Raw genomic sequence first — 16,294 nt, 5'->3', positions numbered from 1 at the left:
TGTCCTCAAGCTCTTCATATACACTGACATATTTACAAAATAAAGTCTAAAAATTGCTGACAATAGTCTGCTGGCCAGGCAGCACCTGCAGAGAGAGAAGCTTTAGGTTGATGCTCTTTCTCTTAAGTATGTTCGAGGGGTAAAAAGCTTTTAGGCAAATATGGAGGCAGAGAAGTAAAATCAAAATGTTGTAGATACTGGAAATAGCAAGAAATCTTGGAAATACTCTGCATGCCGGATAGCACCTGTGGAGAGAGAAAATGAGTTAACATTTCAGGTTGACAACCTTTCATCAAAAGTCGCAAGAGATAATTAGGTTTTGAAAAGCAGAGTGAGGGGGAGGGGAGAGAGAAATCAAATGGGAAGATTTGTGTGTAGGGGAGAAGGCAGCAGGGATTAAGTGACAAAGGGGAGGGAAGTGTAAAGTGAGAGATGATAATAGGATAAGTAAGGTCTGGGGGAGCTGTAAGTGGGGGAAACAGAATCATTATCTGAAGGTGCCAGAAGAAAAAGCTGTGAATGCTGAAAATCTGAAATAAAACTGCTGGAAAAGCAGTTTATCTGAAACTCTTGAAGTCAAAGTTGAGTCTGTAAGGCTGTAATGTAACCGGTCAGAACATTAAGTGTTTTTTTTGAGCTTATATTGAATTGTGTTGGAACAATGTTGGAAACAAGGAGGACTGTCAAAACAGGAGTGGGATGGAGAATTAAAGGAAAATGAAAATGAAAGTCTGTGATTGGCAGAGGCAGTGAAAGGGGTGAAGGTAAAAACAAAAGGGAAGGTCTGGCCACAGGATGGAGAGCAGGAGAAATTCAGTGAGCAAAAGGGATGATAATCCAAGGCAAAAGGGTGATGGTAATGGAACAAGGGAAGAAGTGAAATACTTTTGAATATAGTTGCTGTCAGAATGTTAGAAGCAGAGCAGCCAATGTGTGCACACAGCAAGCTCCCACATTGTTATAATGGTCTGTTGATCTGTTCTTCTTGATGAAAGTTGAGAGATAAATGTTGGCCAAAGCTCCCATACTTTGTCTTTCAATTAATGGTCTCTGGAGATAGGGCAGGGATGTGGGTTTAATTGATAGGTCTACCAAGGAGCTGCACAGGCACATTGAACAAAATGGTCTCCCGCAGTGCTGTTTCTTTCTACAATTCTTTAATCCTAGATAGACATGTTCTAAGAGTATTTGAGAAACAGGCAAAATATTTTTGTGAAAATACATACCAATGAACATGTTTAATGCTGAGGGAACTATATTCAATGACATCACTGTTCATCTAAGCTATGAATAAATCATTGCCTACTAATGTCTTTTAATGCATTGTTTTGTAAGGATTCATTCAACATACAATTCTTCACTGTGGTGCAAGATTATCAATCTCCCTTTGACGATATGCAAAGGTCAAAGGAACATGCTAATTGTTCCATCTAGTCTGCACTCAAATGGATATACCATTCCACAGGAAACGTAATGGATCACTGGGAATTGGGGGTGTCTTGGGCACTCTGTGTGGAACAGGCGAGTGCAAGTGGTCTCAGAATTTTACAACACATTGAGTCAATGTTGGCTTTTAGAAAAAGCTATCCAATTACTCCTGCTCCTTTTCTTTCCCCATAGAACTGCAAAGCTTTTTTAAGTATATCTCTAATTCTTTCCTGAAATTTATTGCTGAATTTTCTTACACTGCCCTTTCAGAGAGTGCATTCCAGATCAGTGTCTTCTGCATTGCAATGACTTGCTGCTTTAAAAAAATTCTCCCTGTCACCTCCTGATTCGTATGCCAATTATCTTCAAATGATGTTGTTCAGTGATCCTTGTCCCTCCTCCCACCACCACCACCAACTCCCCCAACCCTCTCCTGCATTCCCCCCCCCCCCAAACCATCACCACCTGTCAGAGGTAACATTTCTCCTTATTCCTTCTAACAAACCCTTTTATGTTTGGAGTCTCCCTTTATGTTTTCTGCTTGGAGAATGAACCCCAGTTTCTCCACAAAATTGTAGCCTCTCATCCTTGTTATAACTTCAAAAATGCTCTCTGTGCCCTCTCCAAGGCATTGACACCTAAGTTTGGTGCTCAGAATTGGTGCAGCCAATTAGCTGAACCTTAATTAATGCTTTATTTTGGGTTTTCATAACTTCATTACTTTTGTGTTCTTTGGGATGGAAATTCAACCTTGGCTGCATGCACTAAACGTATGGTATGGCAGCTTATGTGTGGCACTTTGTTTCCAAAATTCAGTTATACAGCACCTTCAACAGAATAAAATTCCCAAGACCTTAAATAAATCCAAATGTTGTTTCTCTTAAGGTAGGAGACTTCTGAAATAAGGACTGAAACCAAGGTATAAAAGGAATGATTAGGACATGACCAAAGGTTTGGCCAATGTTAGTTTTGTAGAAGTACCTGCAGAGTTGGAGAGGTTGTGTGGTGGAGAGGTGGTGTGGTGGAGACGTTGAGCAAGGGAATTCCAATGCTGGGCGCCAGGGAGTTGAAGGTATAGCAAGCAAATGTGGGGCAGTGAGATCTGGGGAGATGGTTCACTGCTGTTCATGGTTGAGGTAGTGCAGGAATTTTGATTCCCAAAGAACAGGAATAGATGGAAGCCTGAGGTGAAGTTGCAGATAAAGATGTAACAGGAACAAAAAGATCACTGGCTGTCTACTGTAGCCCGACCCCATGATGAAGCAGACAACAAAGACAATAGGGGCCAGGGAAATATCTTGGCCACTTTCCAGACTCAAAGCATTACGACCGTACACTGATAATTCATCAAATGCCTTCAGTCTGGGAGAGTCAGCTGACCAGATCAGCAGTACTGACAGCCAATTGACTCAATTAGTCTACATTGCCCTCTCTCGTCCCCACACTAACCACCCTCCAGGACAACAGGCTGATTTCATGGGCTTGTTCAGGCAGCTATCTTGACACTGTTGTGGAGAGGTACCTAGCTGTGTCAGCCATGTCCTACTGGTTGGCCCCTAACCTTTAGGTTAGGAGGTTGGGATATAAAGGGTTGGGAATGTGTATAGAACGGGTATGGGTGGGAAGTAGGGGTGGGTGAAAGGGGAATGGGTTCTGTAGGAAGCTTCTTCACCTCTGTAGTGCAAAATCAGTAAAAGACCAGAGTAGAGAACTTCCAGAGCTAGGTAAAAGAGCAGACTCCCTGTGCAGACCTCCTTTCAATTGAGGCCTTGTAAAAATGGCTCACTTGTTTTGGCTGCCACTGTTTTTGGATTCTCTATAAATAATTCAAGCAGCAATCTTTCCATCTTCCTCATTTCCTGTAAACTGCATTCTCAATAAACTAATCCTATTCCTCTTGGCCTACCACCCACTGACATCTTCTAAATATTGAATAAATTATTTCAAAGAATCAGGGGGGAATAAACAATTGAAGGTTTCATGCCAAGAGATCGTTAATTTTGAGTGTGACAAGGATTTCTTTTTCAATTAATAATGTCTACTTAACCTGAGGGAGAATGACAAGCTCACCCAACAAGCTAATGCATTCCTTGAGATGAAGCATTGAACCGAAGTCTTGCCTGTATGTTCAAATATATGGGAAACATCCCAAAGAAATTCGGGGAATTTCTCCCTGGGGAGATGCTTCACAATTCATCTTTTAATCAACGCGTTAGTCTTTTCTACAATGCTGTACTTTGGGTATACTTTATAAATACTCCATTGACTTCAGGGATCCTGGCACTACATAAATGCAAGTCTTTCTTCCTTTAACACTGACAGAAACAGATTGGAACCACAGAATGATTGCAGATAGGAAGGAAGCTATTCAGCCCATCAAGTCCATAGCAACTCTAGGCAAGAGCAGCTCAACCAGCACTCTTCAGACCTCTCCCCACACACTTCATATTCTTTTGTTACAGGCACCTATCCCTCTTCCTATAAATGAATTTGCCTCTGGTACTACCTCTGTCAATGCATTCCAGACCCTAACCTCATCTCACTTTTAGTTCCTTGTCAATCAACTACATTCTTGATTCCTCTGTCTATGAGAACAGCTTCTTTCTATTTAGTGTGTCTAGACCCTTCTTACCGGTAAATATCTCTATCAAATTCCTTGCAGGGTCCTCTGTTCCAAGAAAAACAACCTCAGCTTCTCCAGTTTATCCATATAACTGAACTCCCTTATCCCTGGAATCATTTTAGCAAGTTCCTCCTACACTCAATCTAAGGTCTTTACATCCGTCCTAATCCCTTGTCTGTGCCTCTACTTAGAAAGCCGAGGATCCCATATGTTTTCTTTTTAAACATTTTCTCAACCTAGACCTCTAAATATCTCTGTTCTTTATCTTTCTAGTTTATGTTGCCAATTTTCAGTCTTCCTACTAAGATGTAACACTGCACAAGTCCCGGTATTAAATTTCACCCGCCAGCTATCTGCCCATTCTACCAGCCTATCTATATATAACTGCACTGTAGTTACACGGTTTATTCCTCCAGCCTTTTTTGAAAAAGAGTGTATCATTTGCAATACTTAGTCCTCAGACACGACCCTGAATCAATAAATATTTGAAAAATTATGACTGGGGCCTCTACGTTTTCCCCTCTTACATCCAAATCCCATTTATTTTATTATGGGATCTTGCTTGTACAGATTGGCTACCACATAACACTGACTGCTTTAAAAATGTTTTATTGATTTAAAGCACTTCAAGGTATCTGGAGAGCATAGATAGTTCTACATGAAGGTAGGTTCCTTCTTTACTATGGCTGAGATCATCAATGGTAGTGCTCTTCCTTCTGAATGAGAAGATTCATGTTCAAGTTTCAAGGCAGAAACTTAAGCATAAAATTCTAGGACCATACCATATGAGTGCTGGACTCTAGAATTTGCTGCCTTTTGAAGAGATTAAACCTTGTAGACTCTCTCTGATAGAGCAAAAAATTGCATTACAATGGTCTGGAAGCAGAGTTGGGGAACTATCCAATATTTGTTCCATAACCAATATCACTGAAAAGCTATTGAAGCAAAGAACTGCTGATGCTGGAAATCTGAAACAAAGCAGAAAAAGCCCGAAACACTCAGCAGTTCAGGTAGCACCAGTAGGGAGAGAACAGAGTCAACATTTCAGGAGCTCACCATTGATCTGACCCCTTCATCATTGACTTGAAATGTTAACTCTGCTTCTCTCTCTGCAGATGCTGCCTGACCTGCTGAGTCTTTCTGCTGTTTACTGGTTCTGTTTCAATAAAAAATCTAATTCAGCAGTCATCACAGTACTGCTTGTGCAAACTTGCTGCATGCAAAACGGCTGCAGTGTTTCCTGCATGATATCAGTGACTACCCTTCAAATGTACGACATTGTGTGTGAAGTATTGTGGACATCATGGGATGAAAACTGCATGTTAACGTGCTTCCATTTCTACCTATGTCAAACTATCGTCTCCGGGTCAGTGACGGCCAGCATTCTTAAACCAGCACTGGGCAATCAATGACCTCTATAGACTACCAATAGCAATTGACTGACAGTGCTAATTCTTGATTTCCCATTGGATCTGTCAGTTGTCCATACCCAATCTTTGCGCTGACACTTGAAGACAAGATCTTGGAGATTAGAAAGATTTCTTGTGCTGAGGAATAACACAAGCAAGCCACCAACTTCCAGTTATCACAGATGAAACCAGCAATGACAACATGTAATAGTTAAATCACTGGTGACATCCCCAGGATCCCAAGCAACAAAAAAAAGAATTTCACTACAGGTAATTAGGACTGATATTCCGAATTATGCTTTGTGAATGTGTTTGGGTGGGTGCATCTGAGGGCTAGGAGCTAAGAACAAACATGACTGCTTTTGTTTCAATAATTTTGAAAAATACAAGTTCAAAGGTTAGTGCTTTAATAGGGTTTGACATAGCATTGTTTTAATCAGCAGCCTGTCAGTCCCCTTGCTTGCCTTCATATTGCCCGGGTTACTGCCCTCTTGGGAAACCCCCTTCTGATTCTGCCACTCATTCCATTAAAAGCAAATAATTACCATGGTGTCACTGTAATATTAATTGGGTGGTTAATGATTGGGCTCTGACAGCTCTGAATTATCAGGCAGCATGATATAAGGAGTTCTGTCTCTCCTTTGTAACAAATGCACAGTTGATTATATTAACCTCCTGCAGTTACTCAGGCAGAAACTCAAGAGATCTCTCTGAACAGATGACAAAGGCTCACGTTACATTTTTCTAATAAATACACATTATTTTACATTGAGAGCAAGGGAGCCTTCTGAGGAGAGGAACGTCTGCTCACACTAGATTCATATAACAGTATTGTGGCTTTTAAATTGTCCTTAGTTTTTGGACAATGGGCCTAAAGCAATGAATAGCTTAGTCCTGAACATGTGAGGTAATTTTGTATTAAGGGAATGTGGAACTATCCAGTCATCGGAACAAGAGAATATAAATAACAAAAACAAGAGATTAAGAGGTGTTGAATTCTGAGACATTATGAATGTAGTAATTCTGAATTGAGAGCAGACGTTGGGCTGATTATAACCTTTGTTATACTCCCTGCTTTTATACTATAAAATATCAATTTAAATTCAATCTATTTTTACCTCCTTTTGGCTCTCAACAATCTCTTATTCTTCACGGTCTTATATTTTGATTCCCCTCCCACCCTCCCCAACCCCCCTTAACCAATGGGAGGAGGTCTGCAATTTGGATGTTGGGGTGCACTTTGTTAGGTAGTGGAGGGGATGAAAGTTTCATCATGGTGACGTAAGAGACTGCTACTGGAACCTGAAGCAAAAACATTTCTGGAGGAAATCAGCAGGTCAAGCAGCATCTGTGGGGTGGGGGGAAGGGAAGGAATTGTCGATGTTTGGATTTGACGCCCTGCATCAGGTTTCATCATGGTGCCCTGGGAACCGAGCTGTTTGGGGACAAGCTGGATGGGCCAGATATTTCTTCCAGCCTGTCGGTTTTGTACGGTTGAAAAGTCTGTGGATTTGCCCACAATCAGATAACCTCAGAGACTGCTAGGAACATCAGGTGGATGGGACAATCTTATTGTGACCCAACGCTTGCACACACACTTGCTCCCCTCAGCAAGTCTCTGAGATCAGGAAAGGGACTATGTAAGCACAAGAGACACAAAAAATTCTGCAGATGCTGGAATCTAGAGCAACACACAAAAAGAGCTGGAGGAACTCAGCAGGTCAAGCAGCACCCATGAAGGGAAAAAAAACAGTCAACGTTTCGGGCTGAGACCCTTCATCAGGACTGGAAAGGCACAAGTCTTTCTTTTCTTATATGCTTGGAACATAAGAAAGAAAAGTTTTCATTTATATAGCATCTTTGATAACTTCAGGACGTCCCAGAGTGCTTTACAGCCAAATAAGTGTTTGTTAGAATGGAGTCACTGTTGCAATGTAGGAACTAAGGCATTCATTTTGTGCATTGCAAGCTCCCACAGGCAGCAATGTGATCCTGAACAGATAGTCTGGTTTCTACTGCTGTTGGGTACGGGATAAGTATGGGCCAGGATATCAGATGGATGTTGTGTGAAATGTGGAGCAAAGCTGTGATGTGAGCCAGCTGGTAGCATTCCTGCTTCCAAGATTAGGTTTCCAAGGAAAGAACCTGGTTTGTTTCCCAACTCAAGTGTCATTAAAAATGGGAAGTGAGCCACGCGGTGAACAGCTGGGCAACCAGACACATGGGACCTGCAGGATCAGATTGATAAACTCTAAACCATGGAATCTGGCAGTCAGTCCACACAATATACTTACTGTCAAGAATCTCACGTGCAGTTGCTCTACAGGTGCACTAATTCCATAACACTGCACATCAACATTGAATAGATAATGTTTGCCTATGAGCTACAGTTTACAGTACTCTTGCCTCTGAATCCAAAGATCACAGGTTCAAATCCTACTCCAAAGACTTGATGCAGGCAGTTGCACCCAGTGCAGTAACAGAGGGAGCACTGCACTGTTGGTGGTGCTGAATTTCGGATGAGAAGTTGAACCAAGCCTGAATTGACTGTCTGCAGTAGACATAAACATTCCCATGGCACCATTGAAGGACAGCAGGGGAGTCTCCACCATGTCCAGGCTAACATTCTCAATCAAACATCGGATCCTCATCAGCTATCATAGAATGGTTACAGCATGGAAGGAGGCCATTCAGCCCATCCTGTCCAGCTCTCAACCAGAGCAATTCACCTTGATCATTGTGAAAGTTTGTTGTGCAGAAATTGACATTTCTCTACATTACAACAGTGACTGCACTTGAAAAGGTTCCTTTGTGGCTGTGTTTTGAATCCATAACCTTCTGAGTTAGAGGTGAAAGTTCTCACAGAACCACAGCTCGTACAACATGGTCTACTTCCTTAGTGGTTCCATGTGCACTTCTGGGGCATGCACTTCATGGATAGATCAGTGTGGCGTTGTGGGGAAGGAGTTGATGTGGTGCTGTTCCAGAGGGATAGAGGAGGAACACTCTATTGCTAGGGCCCCATGATTTCTTAATCCAGCTCTGGTTGTTTTTTTGTAACCATCTGTATGGGGTGAGATCCCATCAGCCAGGTCCTCAATCTCTGTCATTTATTGTGTGGTGCCTGTGTACAGCTAAAGATGCCAAACCTCCAGGATTACCATGTAGGAGTAATCACTAGACCACTGCTGTGTAAAAGCCAAGGAGGACGAGGTGGCTGGTGTTGGGACAGGGTTTTTGGGGATGGGTGGTTGGGATGTTGGTGGGAGCATTGAAAAAGATGTTGCATTTCTTTGAATGCGTTTGCTTCTTGGTTATTGGAGGTGCATGGGAGAAGGCTCTTTGACTGGATGGGGAGGTTGGATGGGGAGAACATATGAGGAATTCTCCAGGAGTGTACTTGTCCAGAGCTGGCCCCTCTTGGAACAGCACAACAGCCTTCCCACCCTCAGCTGAAGAGTTTCAGACTTAGCTGCAAGTTTTCACGGTGCAGCAAAGAGGCAGACCAGATGGTGAGTGTGTGAGTGATTGGGTTCACCAGAAACTTGAATTATGTCAACAGCTGTGCCCCAGAGACTAACATAATGTATGAAAACAGGCTGCTCGAATCTGGGTTTTACAACTACAATAGTCTTTATGGCCTTTTTTGAATCATATTTATATTTCTCATATTTTTTTCTCACAACATAGAAAGAGATCTTTCGGTCCATTGAGTCGACGCCAGCTCTCAGAGTATTCCCAGCAGTCTAAATCCTCTGATCATTTCATTATAACCTATTCTCTCTCATGTGCCCATTGATTAGCCCTAGATTGTCCCACCACCTACACCGAGGGTAAATTACAGTGGCCAACTAACCAACCAGCACATCTTTGGGATACGAGAGGAAACTTGAGCATCTGGGGAAAATGCATGCAGTCACAGGGAGAACGTGCAAACTCCACACAGACAGCAGGTGAGGTCAGGATCAAACCTGATTTGCTGGAGCTGTAAGGAACAGCACTAATGGCCAATTGGCAACTTACTTCTATGTGGCCAACTGCTATGTGGCCACTCTTCTATGTGGCCAACTTCCATTCTTCTATGTGGCCAACTTATCAAACGTGTTACCTGATTGACCACATAAGACTATACCATGTACCCATACATAGGCATTCCAACTTCCCCAGCCTCGTTTTGGAGTCTCCGGGAACTGAAGGCTAATCTACAGAATGTTGTGTAAACACCCAGGAAAGAGAACTCATCAGCATTAAAAGAAAATGTTTTCTTTTCACTTGTGTAGAAAGCTCATTTATTAATCATGCAAAATATTGCAGATGGGGAGAAATGGGTGTTTCATTGAAAGTCAGGATGGATCTCATTGGTCATGGGAAGGCAGCTTTACTTGAGAGTGGACCAATGGAGGGAAAGGATGGATGAATGGAGATGTAAAACAGACCAATGGGGGGAGGTGGGGTACACTTGGATGATATCCAATGAAACTCCTGAAATACAGACTATGAGAATTGTCGACACTGCCCTCACATAAAGTTGAAACCTTCATTCCCATTTGTTTGCACTTATCCCATGTTCCCAACAGTAACATTGTTCTGATTGAGGATTCAGCCTTTGATGGAGTCAAATGCAAAGGACAATCTTTTCTAAATTTCAAGGCCTATACAAAATTCAACCAGAATAACCCTGCAAATGAGATTCTATGCCAAACCTTCAATGCCCAAAATCAGTTTTCACGGGATCATCCCTTCCCCTGCCCAAAACTTTCTGCAATTGCCCTTTTTTTTCAGGTCTCTCCTGCCGCCTTTACAAAACTTGCCATTCATGTTCAGTGCAATGGGAGAACAGAGGAGGCTATTTGACCCATTGTGGCCATGGATGCACATTGGAAGTGTTATCCAATTAATCCCACTTGCTCTTCCCCAGTACCTCTGCAAATTTCTCTTTTCCAAGTATGTGTCTTATTCCTTGCAGAAAAATTATTATTAACCTCTGCAAAAACATTATTCTTATCTATTGATACCCTTCAAATATCAGCACCTGCATTATCTCTCCACTGCTTCAAGAATAATCCTAGTTTATTCAGTCTCTCCCCCATTCCTGGATTTGGCTTATGTGCATACCAAAAATCTCCTGCTACACTGACTCCTATGTGACCAATAATCCTAGAAATAACTTCAGAATCAGCCCCATCTCTTACACAATGGGATTTATGAATTACTTACAGGCTTTAAGTGAAGTATGAGTGGATTTTTACTAACAGTCATTTCCAGTGCAGTGTGGGTTATAACCAGCAGAACAAAAGGATTATTGAGTGCTGTCAGATTTCCAATGTAACAAACCCTTGCATTTACTTAATGTCTTTAACATTGCAAAATGTCTCAAGAGCATCACCAGCCTAAAACATCAGAGAAGTCATTAGGACATGTGACCAACAGAATGGCTTAAGATTTTTAAGGATCATCGTACATAGAACATAGAACAGTACAGCACAGGAACAGGCCCTTCGGCCCACAATGTCTGTGCTGAACAAAATGCCAAGTTAGTAAAGAGGGAGAGGTAGAGTGGTTTAGGAGGGAATTCCAGAAGCTAGGATCAAGGGTGTCAATGGTGGAGTTCTGATGGAAAACCAAATGTGTTCAAGAATTAGGGGAGTGCAAATTGAAGGGAGTTCCATGGAAAGAGATAGACAAGGCCATGGAAGGTTTCCAACATGAAGAAGATTTTGTTATAGTTAGGACATACTGGATAGGAGCCCAGAGTGGGTCAATGAGTAGAAGAGTGAAAAAGCTCCACAAAAGAACATCGGTCAGTGAGGCATAATATTACCCTCTACAGCTGTTTCACGATAGCACTTAAAAGATCAGCCAGCCTTGTTTAAGCATGGGGGCACAGTCAACATTTATTAGATCTTCTAGCTCTGTGTCTCTGTGGAGAACACGCTCAACCAAAGGTCTGTACAGGCCCAGATATTATCTGATGTAACATCTCACATTACACTACATCCAAATATAAACAGTCAAATCAATTCTAAGTAAAAGCAAAAATCTGATGCTTTGTCTCACTCATTCACAAGCTACACAATACTCACACTCATCGGATGAAATAGTCATACCACCACTGTGACATTGAGAATGTGTCCTCTCATTTTGCTATGCAGATGTGGGCCTAAGCTGTCAATTGGGAACTGGTAGGTTAAGCAAGAGGAAAACCTTGCTGCAAACAAAGAGTGGCAGTCTAAGGTTCCATGTGTTACTGGGTTATTAAATCATTGGGACCATAGGGATTTCAGGTCCCATCTCTGCTCTGGATTCAGCAGCCCTGGGATGGGACATTAGGGAGGGTCTCCAATCAGTCCCAATGCTGCTGGGCTCAGGGTCACTCCATCGGATGGTTCCATCTGTGGGACAGGATCAGAACATGGGACACTCACAAACCCTGGGGTCTCATGTGGATCTGTCTGCTGTTAATAGTAAATGGTCATCTGACTTGGAAGAACAGAAAGGACCCGTCGCATCATACAGCTGGATCTTGTACCAAATACCCCAGTGGTTGAAGTGGTGGAACATGGGCCACGTGAGTTCTGCTAACCTTACAGCAGAGTTACTAGATGAGATGTCACAGTGCAGGTACAAAACTTCAACAAATGTGGCAAGTATAAAGTCTGAACACACTTCATCTGCCAATAACCCATTAAATAGTCTTAATACAATTCAATCTGGACACTCAACCATACCAAAAGAAAACACTTTGATAAAAACATACTGTAAACAGTTGGGGGAAGGGAGCTGTGAAATGTGGCAAAGAAATTAAGTGCAAATTTGTTAATTTTTGTTGCCAAGAATTGAATTCAGACCCAGACCACTGTGTTGTAGTCAAACTGAGCGTGTTTGCCCGTCAGGGGCTGGGCCAGCTTCCTGGTGCAAGTGTTGGAACGGTAATTGTGTTCCTCTGGTGCAGTGGTCCCACTCCCTGCCCCATCCAGGGGACGACTGCTTGGAGTGCCATTGCCTCGCAGTGCAAAGTAAAAAGTCACCTTCTGCTTGGATGCCTTGCTTGACCGCTTGGCGAGGGCTTCTGATGGGGTACCGGCTGGTGCCTGGGCTCGTTTGCCCTTGTCTGGCCGCACGCTCCTCAACAACTTCTTGAAGATATTGGCAGTGAGGGTTAACTTCTTCTGGAATTCTTGAGACTTGCTGAGAACAGGGACGTGGTCACGTCGACCCCTCCCCTCCACCGGGGCAGCCTGCGACATCTTCTCCAGCTCCGGCAAGTCCAACCAGTTGCCCACCAAGTCTGCGAAGATGTTGTCCCCCAGAATGAGGGGCTGCCTGTTCCTGCTCTGGGAGAGCAGAGAGGAGGTCCAGTCATTGGAGCCCTCGCTGGCTTGGGACGTCCCAACTGGCTTGCTGGCCACAGAAAGCCGGTGGACCTCTGTTGGTGCAACCTCTCGTTGGCCAAGGTCCACACTGGGCGATGCCGGTCCATCCTTGAGACGGCCAAAAGCCACGGATGATGTCGCTGATGTCTGCACCTCTTGAGAGGGAGCCTCCTTCAGATTAACCCCTGACCAGCCGCTCACAGGTTTGCCAGCCAGCCCAGGTAAGGACACATTACTTGACGCAGGGGGGGCACCACTGGCACCGGGGTTGCCGGATTTCCCCTCCAGCCTGGTGCCCTGCCAGCACTGCCTGATCTTGGATTCCTCTTTCCCATTTCTCGGCCGTGGCTGGCGGGGAATGATGGATGGAGGTTGGCTTCGCAGTCCTGAAATCTCCAGCTGTTCCAAAGCTGTCTGCACTTGGAGGAGTTTCAACTCCTGGAGGGCGCCCATCATACAGTTCATCTGATCCTGGAGTCCATCTCCAGCCTCCTTCATAGATTGCTGTCAAAGCACATGCACACCGTTAGCACCGCACCTTTATACCGTCAGAGACACTGAAAGCAACTCAATATCATTCCCCATTGATTCATGAACCGCACCAGGCAGCCACTGATTTAACGCTTCAACTTTCCGCTCACTTCCCCTTCTCACGCATTTACAGGAAGGACAAGTAGTCATTTTCTATTTGCCTAAACGCACGCAGGGATTAACAAGACTCTAACCATGCCCGTGCCTTTAGACTGCGTTCAGTACGCGCAATGCACAACACAACTGTCTCGCAACCAGTCGCGATTTCCCAAAAGCAATAGGAAATGAAATAAAAAATCATGAGAGGGAAAGTGTCACGAGAGATTGCACTTCTAAGGATCTGATTTTCGGAGAAGGGGGTCGCGTTTTGTGTTTTGACTGCTGCCACCGACCTCCCAACAGGACGAGTATCACCGACTCGTTTCAATAAAGAATTGCTTTGAAACGTGGTTCAAAGTTGCCGGGTAAAAACTGCTCCCCGGACCAGTAAACAAAGCATTTCAGTACAACTCCACCATCGTTAGAAATGCAAATGCACCCCCGCAATTGAGAGCTATATATATTAAAAAAGTGCAATCAGCACCCCTCCCCCAGTGAGGGAATATTTCAAATGTCCCTCTCGCTAAAACACATGCCCGTCTATATATAACGTGTTACAGCACTTGCCGTTCATCTGACTGTCACTAATGCATTCTTACATCCAGCGCACAGCAGTAGCAGCGGTATTATCCTGCACATAGACTCGCTCTTTCTATTGAACAAGCTTAAAGAGCCTCAGAACAAAGCCGTACTTTTCCATTACCCGACCCGTTATTTAATTGAACACAGGGTGCCTGGTTTAATACACTACCTTTTCCCCGCGCAGGCACAGATCCGCTACTCAGTGGGACGAGCGAAGACCCTTTCAAAAGAACCGTGGTTTATTAATAAGAGAGTGTTGATTGACAAGGAGCCTGGTCACAAAGACAAGCCCATCAAAGGGGAGCCATATGTTGGATGGGTGTCGCTTGGTTAATCCAGTTAATCAGCACCTCAAGGTGTGCTCGCATTTTTTTAAGAACTTAACATGTCTACTGACAAAGCATTATCCAACATTGATATTCCACAGAGACGCGCCCCGCCTCCATCTCAAACAAACTATTTTTTGTTTTGTTTATTAAATTCCATCTAAAAGCTTGGGCTGTGCCTCCGCGTCAATTCTGAGGGAGCTGCTCATACGTTCTGGGATATTTTGTCCTAACACTTTATTTGATAAAGTTTACTGCGTCGTCCAAACAGCTGAAATTAGACGCGCCGTCAAGTTAAAAAGGGGAACATATTGGGGGAATTAGAAATGAAGTTTTGTTTTATTTTGATTCAAAGGGGTTAGTTTGTGTGTGCGTGCAGATGTAATGTGATTTGAACGGAGCAATAATCACAAAAGGAAATGCATACAGAGCAGAGACAGAGGGATATTGAAATGTTTCCACACTAATGCTCTCGTTCCGAATGCACATTCCATAGAAACTGAGTCCACCTAAAGTGAAGATTAGAAACACTGTTTTCAATGAGAATGTATATCTTTGTTTTAAAGGTGCAATTGGGGAATGCGATGATTTTTCCCCCCAAAGAAACCTGCTGGTAAGTATGCGGAATCCCGGAAAACAAGAAAGGAAATTGGATTTCTCGCTTGATTGTATGCCATGGTGCTTGATCATTGTCCTATCTCCCAAATCTGGAAACAAGAGATTCGCTTAGAACTGAACCCTACCCACCTCCCGCCCCTCCCCAGACTTTGGGTTAATTATGCTCGTTCGGTTCCCCTCCTGTTTTTTGGGTGGTCTTTTAGTTGCCGACACATTGACCTTGTAAATGGGAGCACTGGAGGGAGTGGGCAGGCGAGAGGGCAGAGGGGGAGGTGGGCTGTGGGGTGGGGGGTGGACAGTGGGGGGGGGGGGTTGGGAGTCTTGCTTTAGTAGAGGGGTGGAGAACTTGCTCTAGATCCCACCCTTCAAACTAATAACAAAACACAACACACACACAGCAAAATTAACACGCAATCCTATCGTGTTAATTTATACATGATAGAAATCACGCCTTCTCCCAAAAAGGACAAGTGTTAACGAGCTAAGTGCATTGATTTTCATTTTAACTCAATAATTCTGAAAATGACTTACATTTGCAGAGCCGCATTAGAATTCATGTTCATTTGCAGTTTAATCTAGGAGCAGATGGAATGGTTCTAACACCTCCTCACAATCTATTATCCCGAAAGTAATTAAGTGAAGAAGAGGAATCAATGGCCTAATATTTGATGTATAAATAGGCACTCATTTTATTCTCGCCACTGCACGCGGTGAATAACTTCACAGCAACCATCCACATTACAAAACAAAAACAAAACTCTTTAATACTGTAATCCACCTTACCAATTCTTGCTTCAAACGACGTAGACTGTTGTCCATGATCCTTTTATCGGAGGAAGCTGACGGTTAACAGCGGGGGGAAGGAAAGTTAAACTGTTAAAAATCAGCGCCCGAAAGAATTTAATATGCTCCACGTGTCCATTAGGAAGCAAGTGCAGCCTCTACTATACTGTCTGCCAGCGAGGCTGAATAAGACAAAATAGGAGGGACGGCTGCTGTGGAACTGAGAGGTTGTCTTTTCATAGACCCACTTATGTTTGGTGGAGTCTGTACACTGTAAGTGTTTGGTGTCACATTACCCTACTCTCAGCACTGACCTATTGATCACTTCCTCAGCTTTTCCCACTATTATTTTCTCCTTCTCCTTCTGACTTGGCAGGCATTTTAGCCTCAGATTAATTTTTAATGCAGAACCAGTCCCCTGTTCCACCTCCACAACCCCAACCCCCCTCCTCTTGTCTCAGTGAAAGTTCTGAAATGGAGTCATCTTTTGGTGGTCTTGTTTCGCCCTTCCTTAGCTGAAAG

The 16,294-nt window shown here is 43.5% G+C and overlaps 1 protein-coding gene across 2 annotated transcripts; it reads right to left on the bottom strand.

Moving 5' to 3' along the window:
* Positions 1–11,357: 11,357 nt before the first annotated feature.
* inka2 (inka box actin regulator 2) lies at positions 11,358–15,922 on the bottom strand. Of its 2 annotated transcripts, none has more exons than XM_052034877.1 (2): positions 15,773–15,922; positions 11,358–13,337 (listed from the first exon to the last, which is right to left on the bottom strand). In XM_052034877.1, the coding sequence occupies exons 1-2, from the start codon at positions 15,806–15,808 to the stop codon at positions 12,303–12,305; spliced, it is 1,071 nt and encodes a 356-aa protein (XP_051890837.1). In that variant the 5' UTR covers positions 15,809–15,922; the 3' UTR covers positions 11,358–12,302. The 2 variants fall into 2 exon arrangements, with proteins under 2 accessions (XP_051890837.1, XP_051890838.1); XM_052034878.1 differs by lacking the exon at positions 15,773–15,922 and adding an exon at positions 15,521–15,546.
* Between the last annotated feature and the right edge of the window lie 372 nt (positions 15,923–16,294).

Source organism: Pristis pectinata, chromosome 20 (assembly GCF_009764475.1).
Source record: "Pristis pectinata isolate sPriPec2 chromosome 20, sPriPec2.1.pri, whole genome shotgun sequence".
Lineage (NCBI taxonomy): Eukaryota > Metazoa > Chordata > Chondrichthyes > Rhinopristiformes > Pristidae > Pristis > Pristis pectinata.
The sequence above is the reverse complement of the archived record's forward strand: the minus strand, read 5'-3'. Positions and strand labels throughout refer to the sequence as shown.

Excerpts from the sequence above, each read along its gene's own strand:
- inka2 (XM_052034877.1), bottom strand. The coding sequence starts at position 15,808 with ATGGACAACAGTCTACGTCGTTTGAAGCAAGAATTG. Across the intron at positions 13,338-15,772 it reads GTCGTTTGAAGCAAGAATTG|CAATCTATGAAGGAGGCTGG; the intron begins GTAAGGTGGATT and ends GTGCTTTGACAG.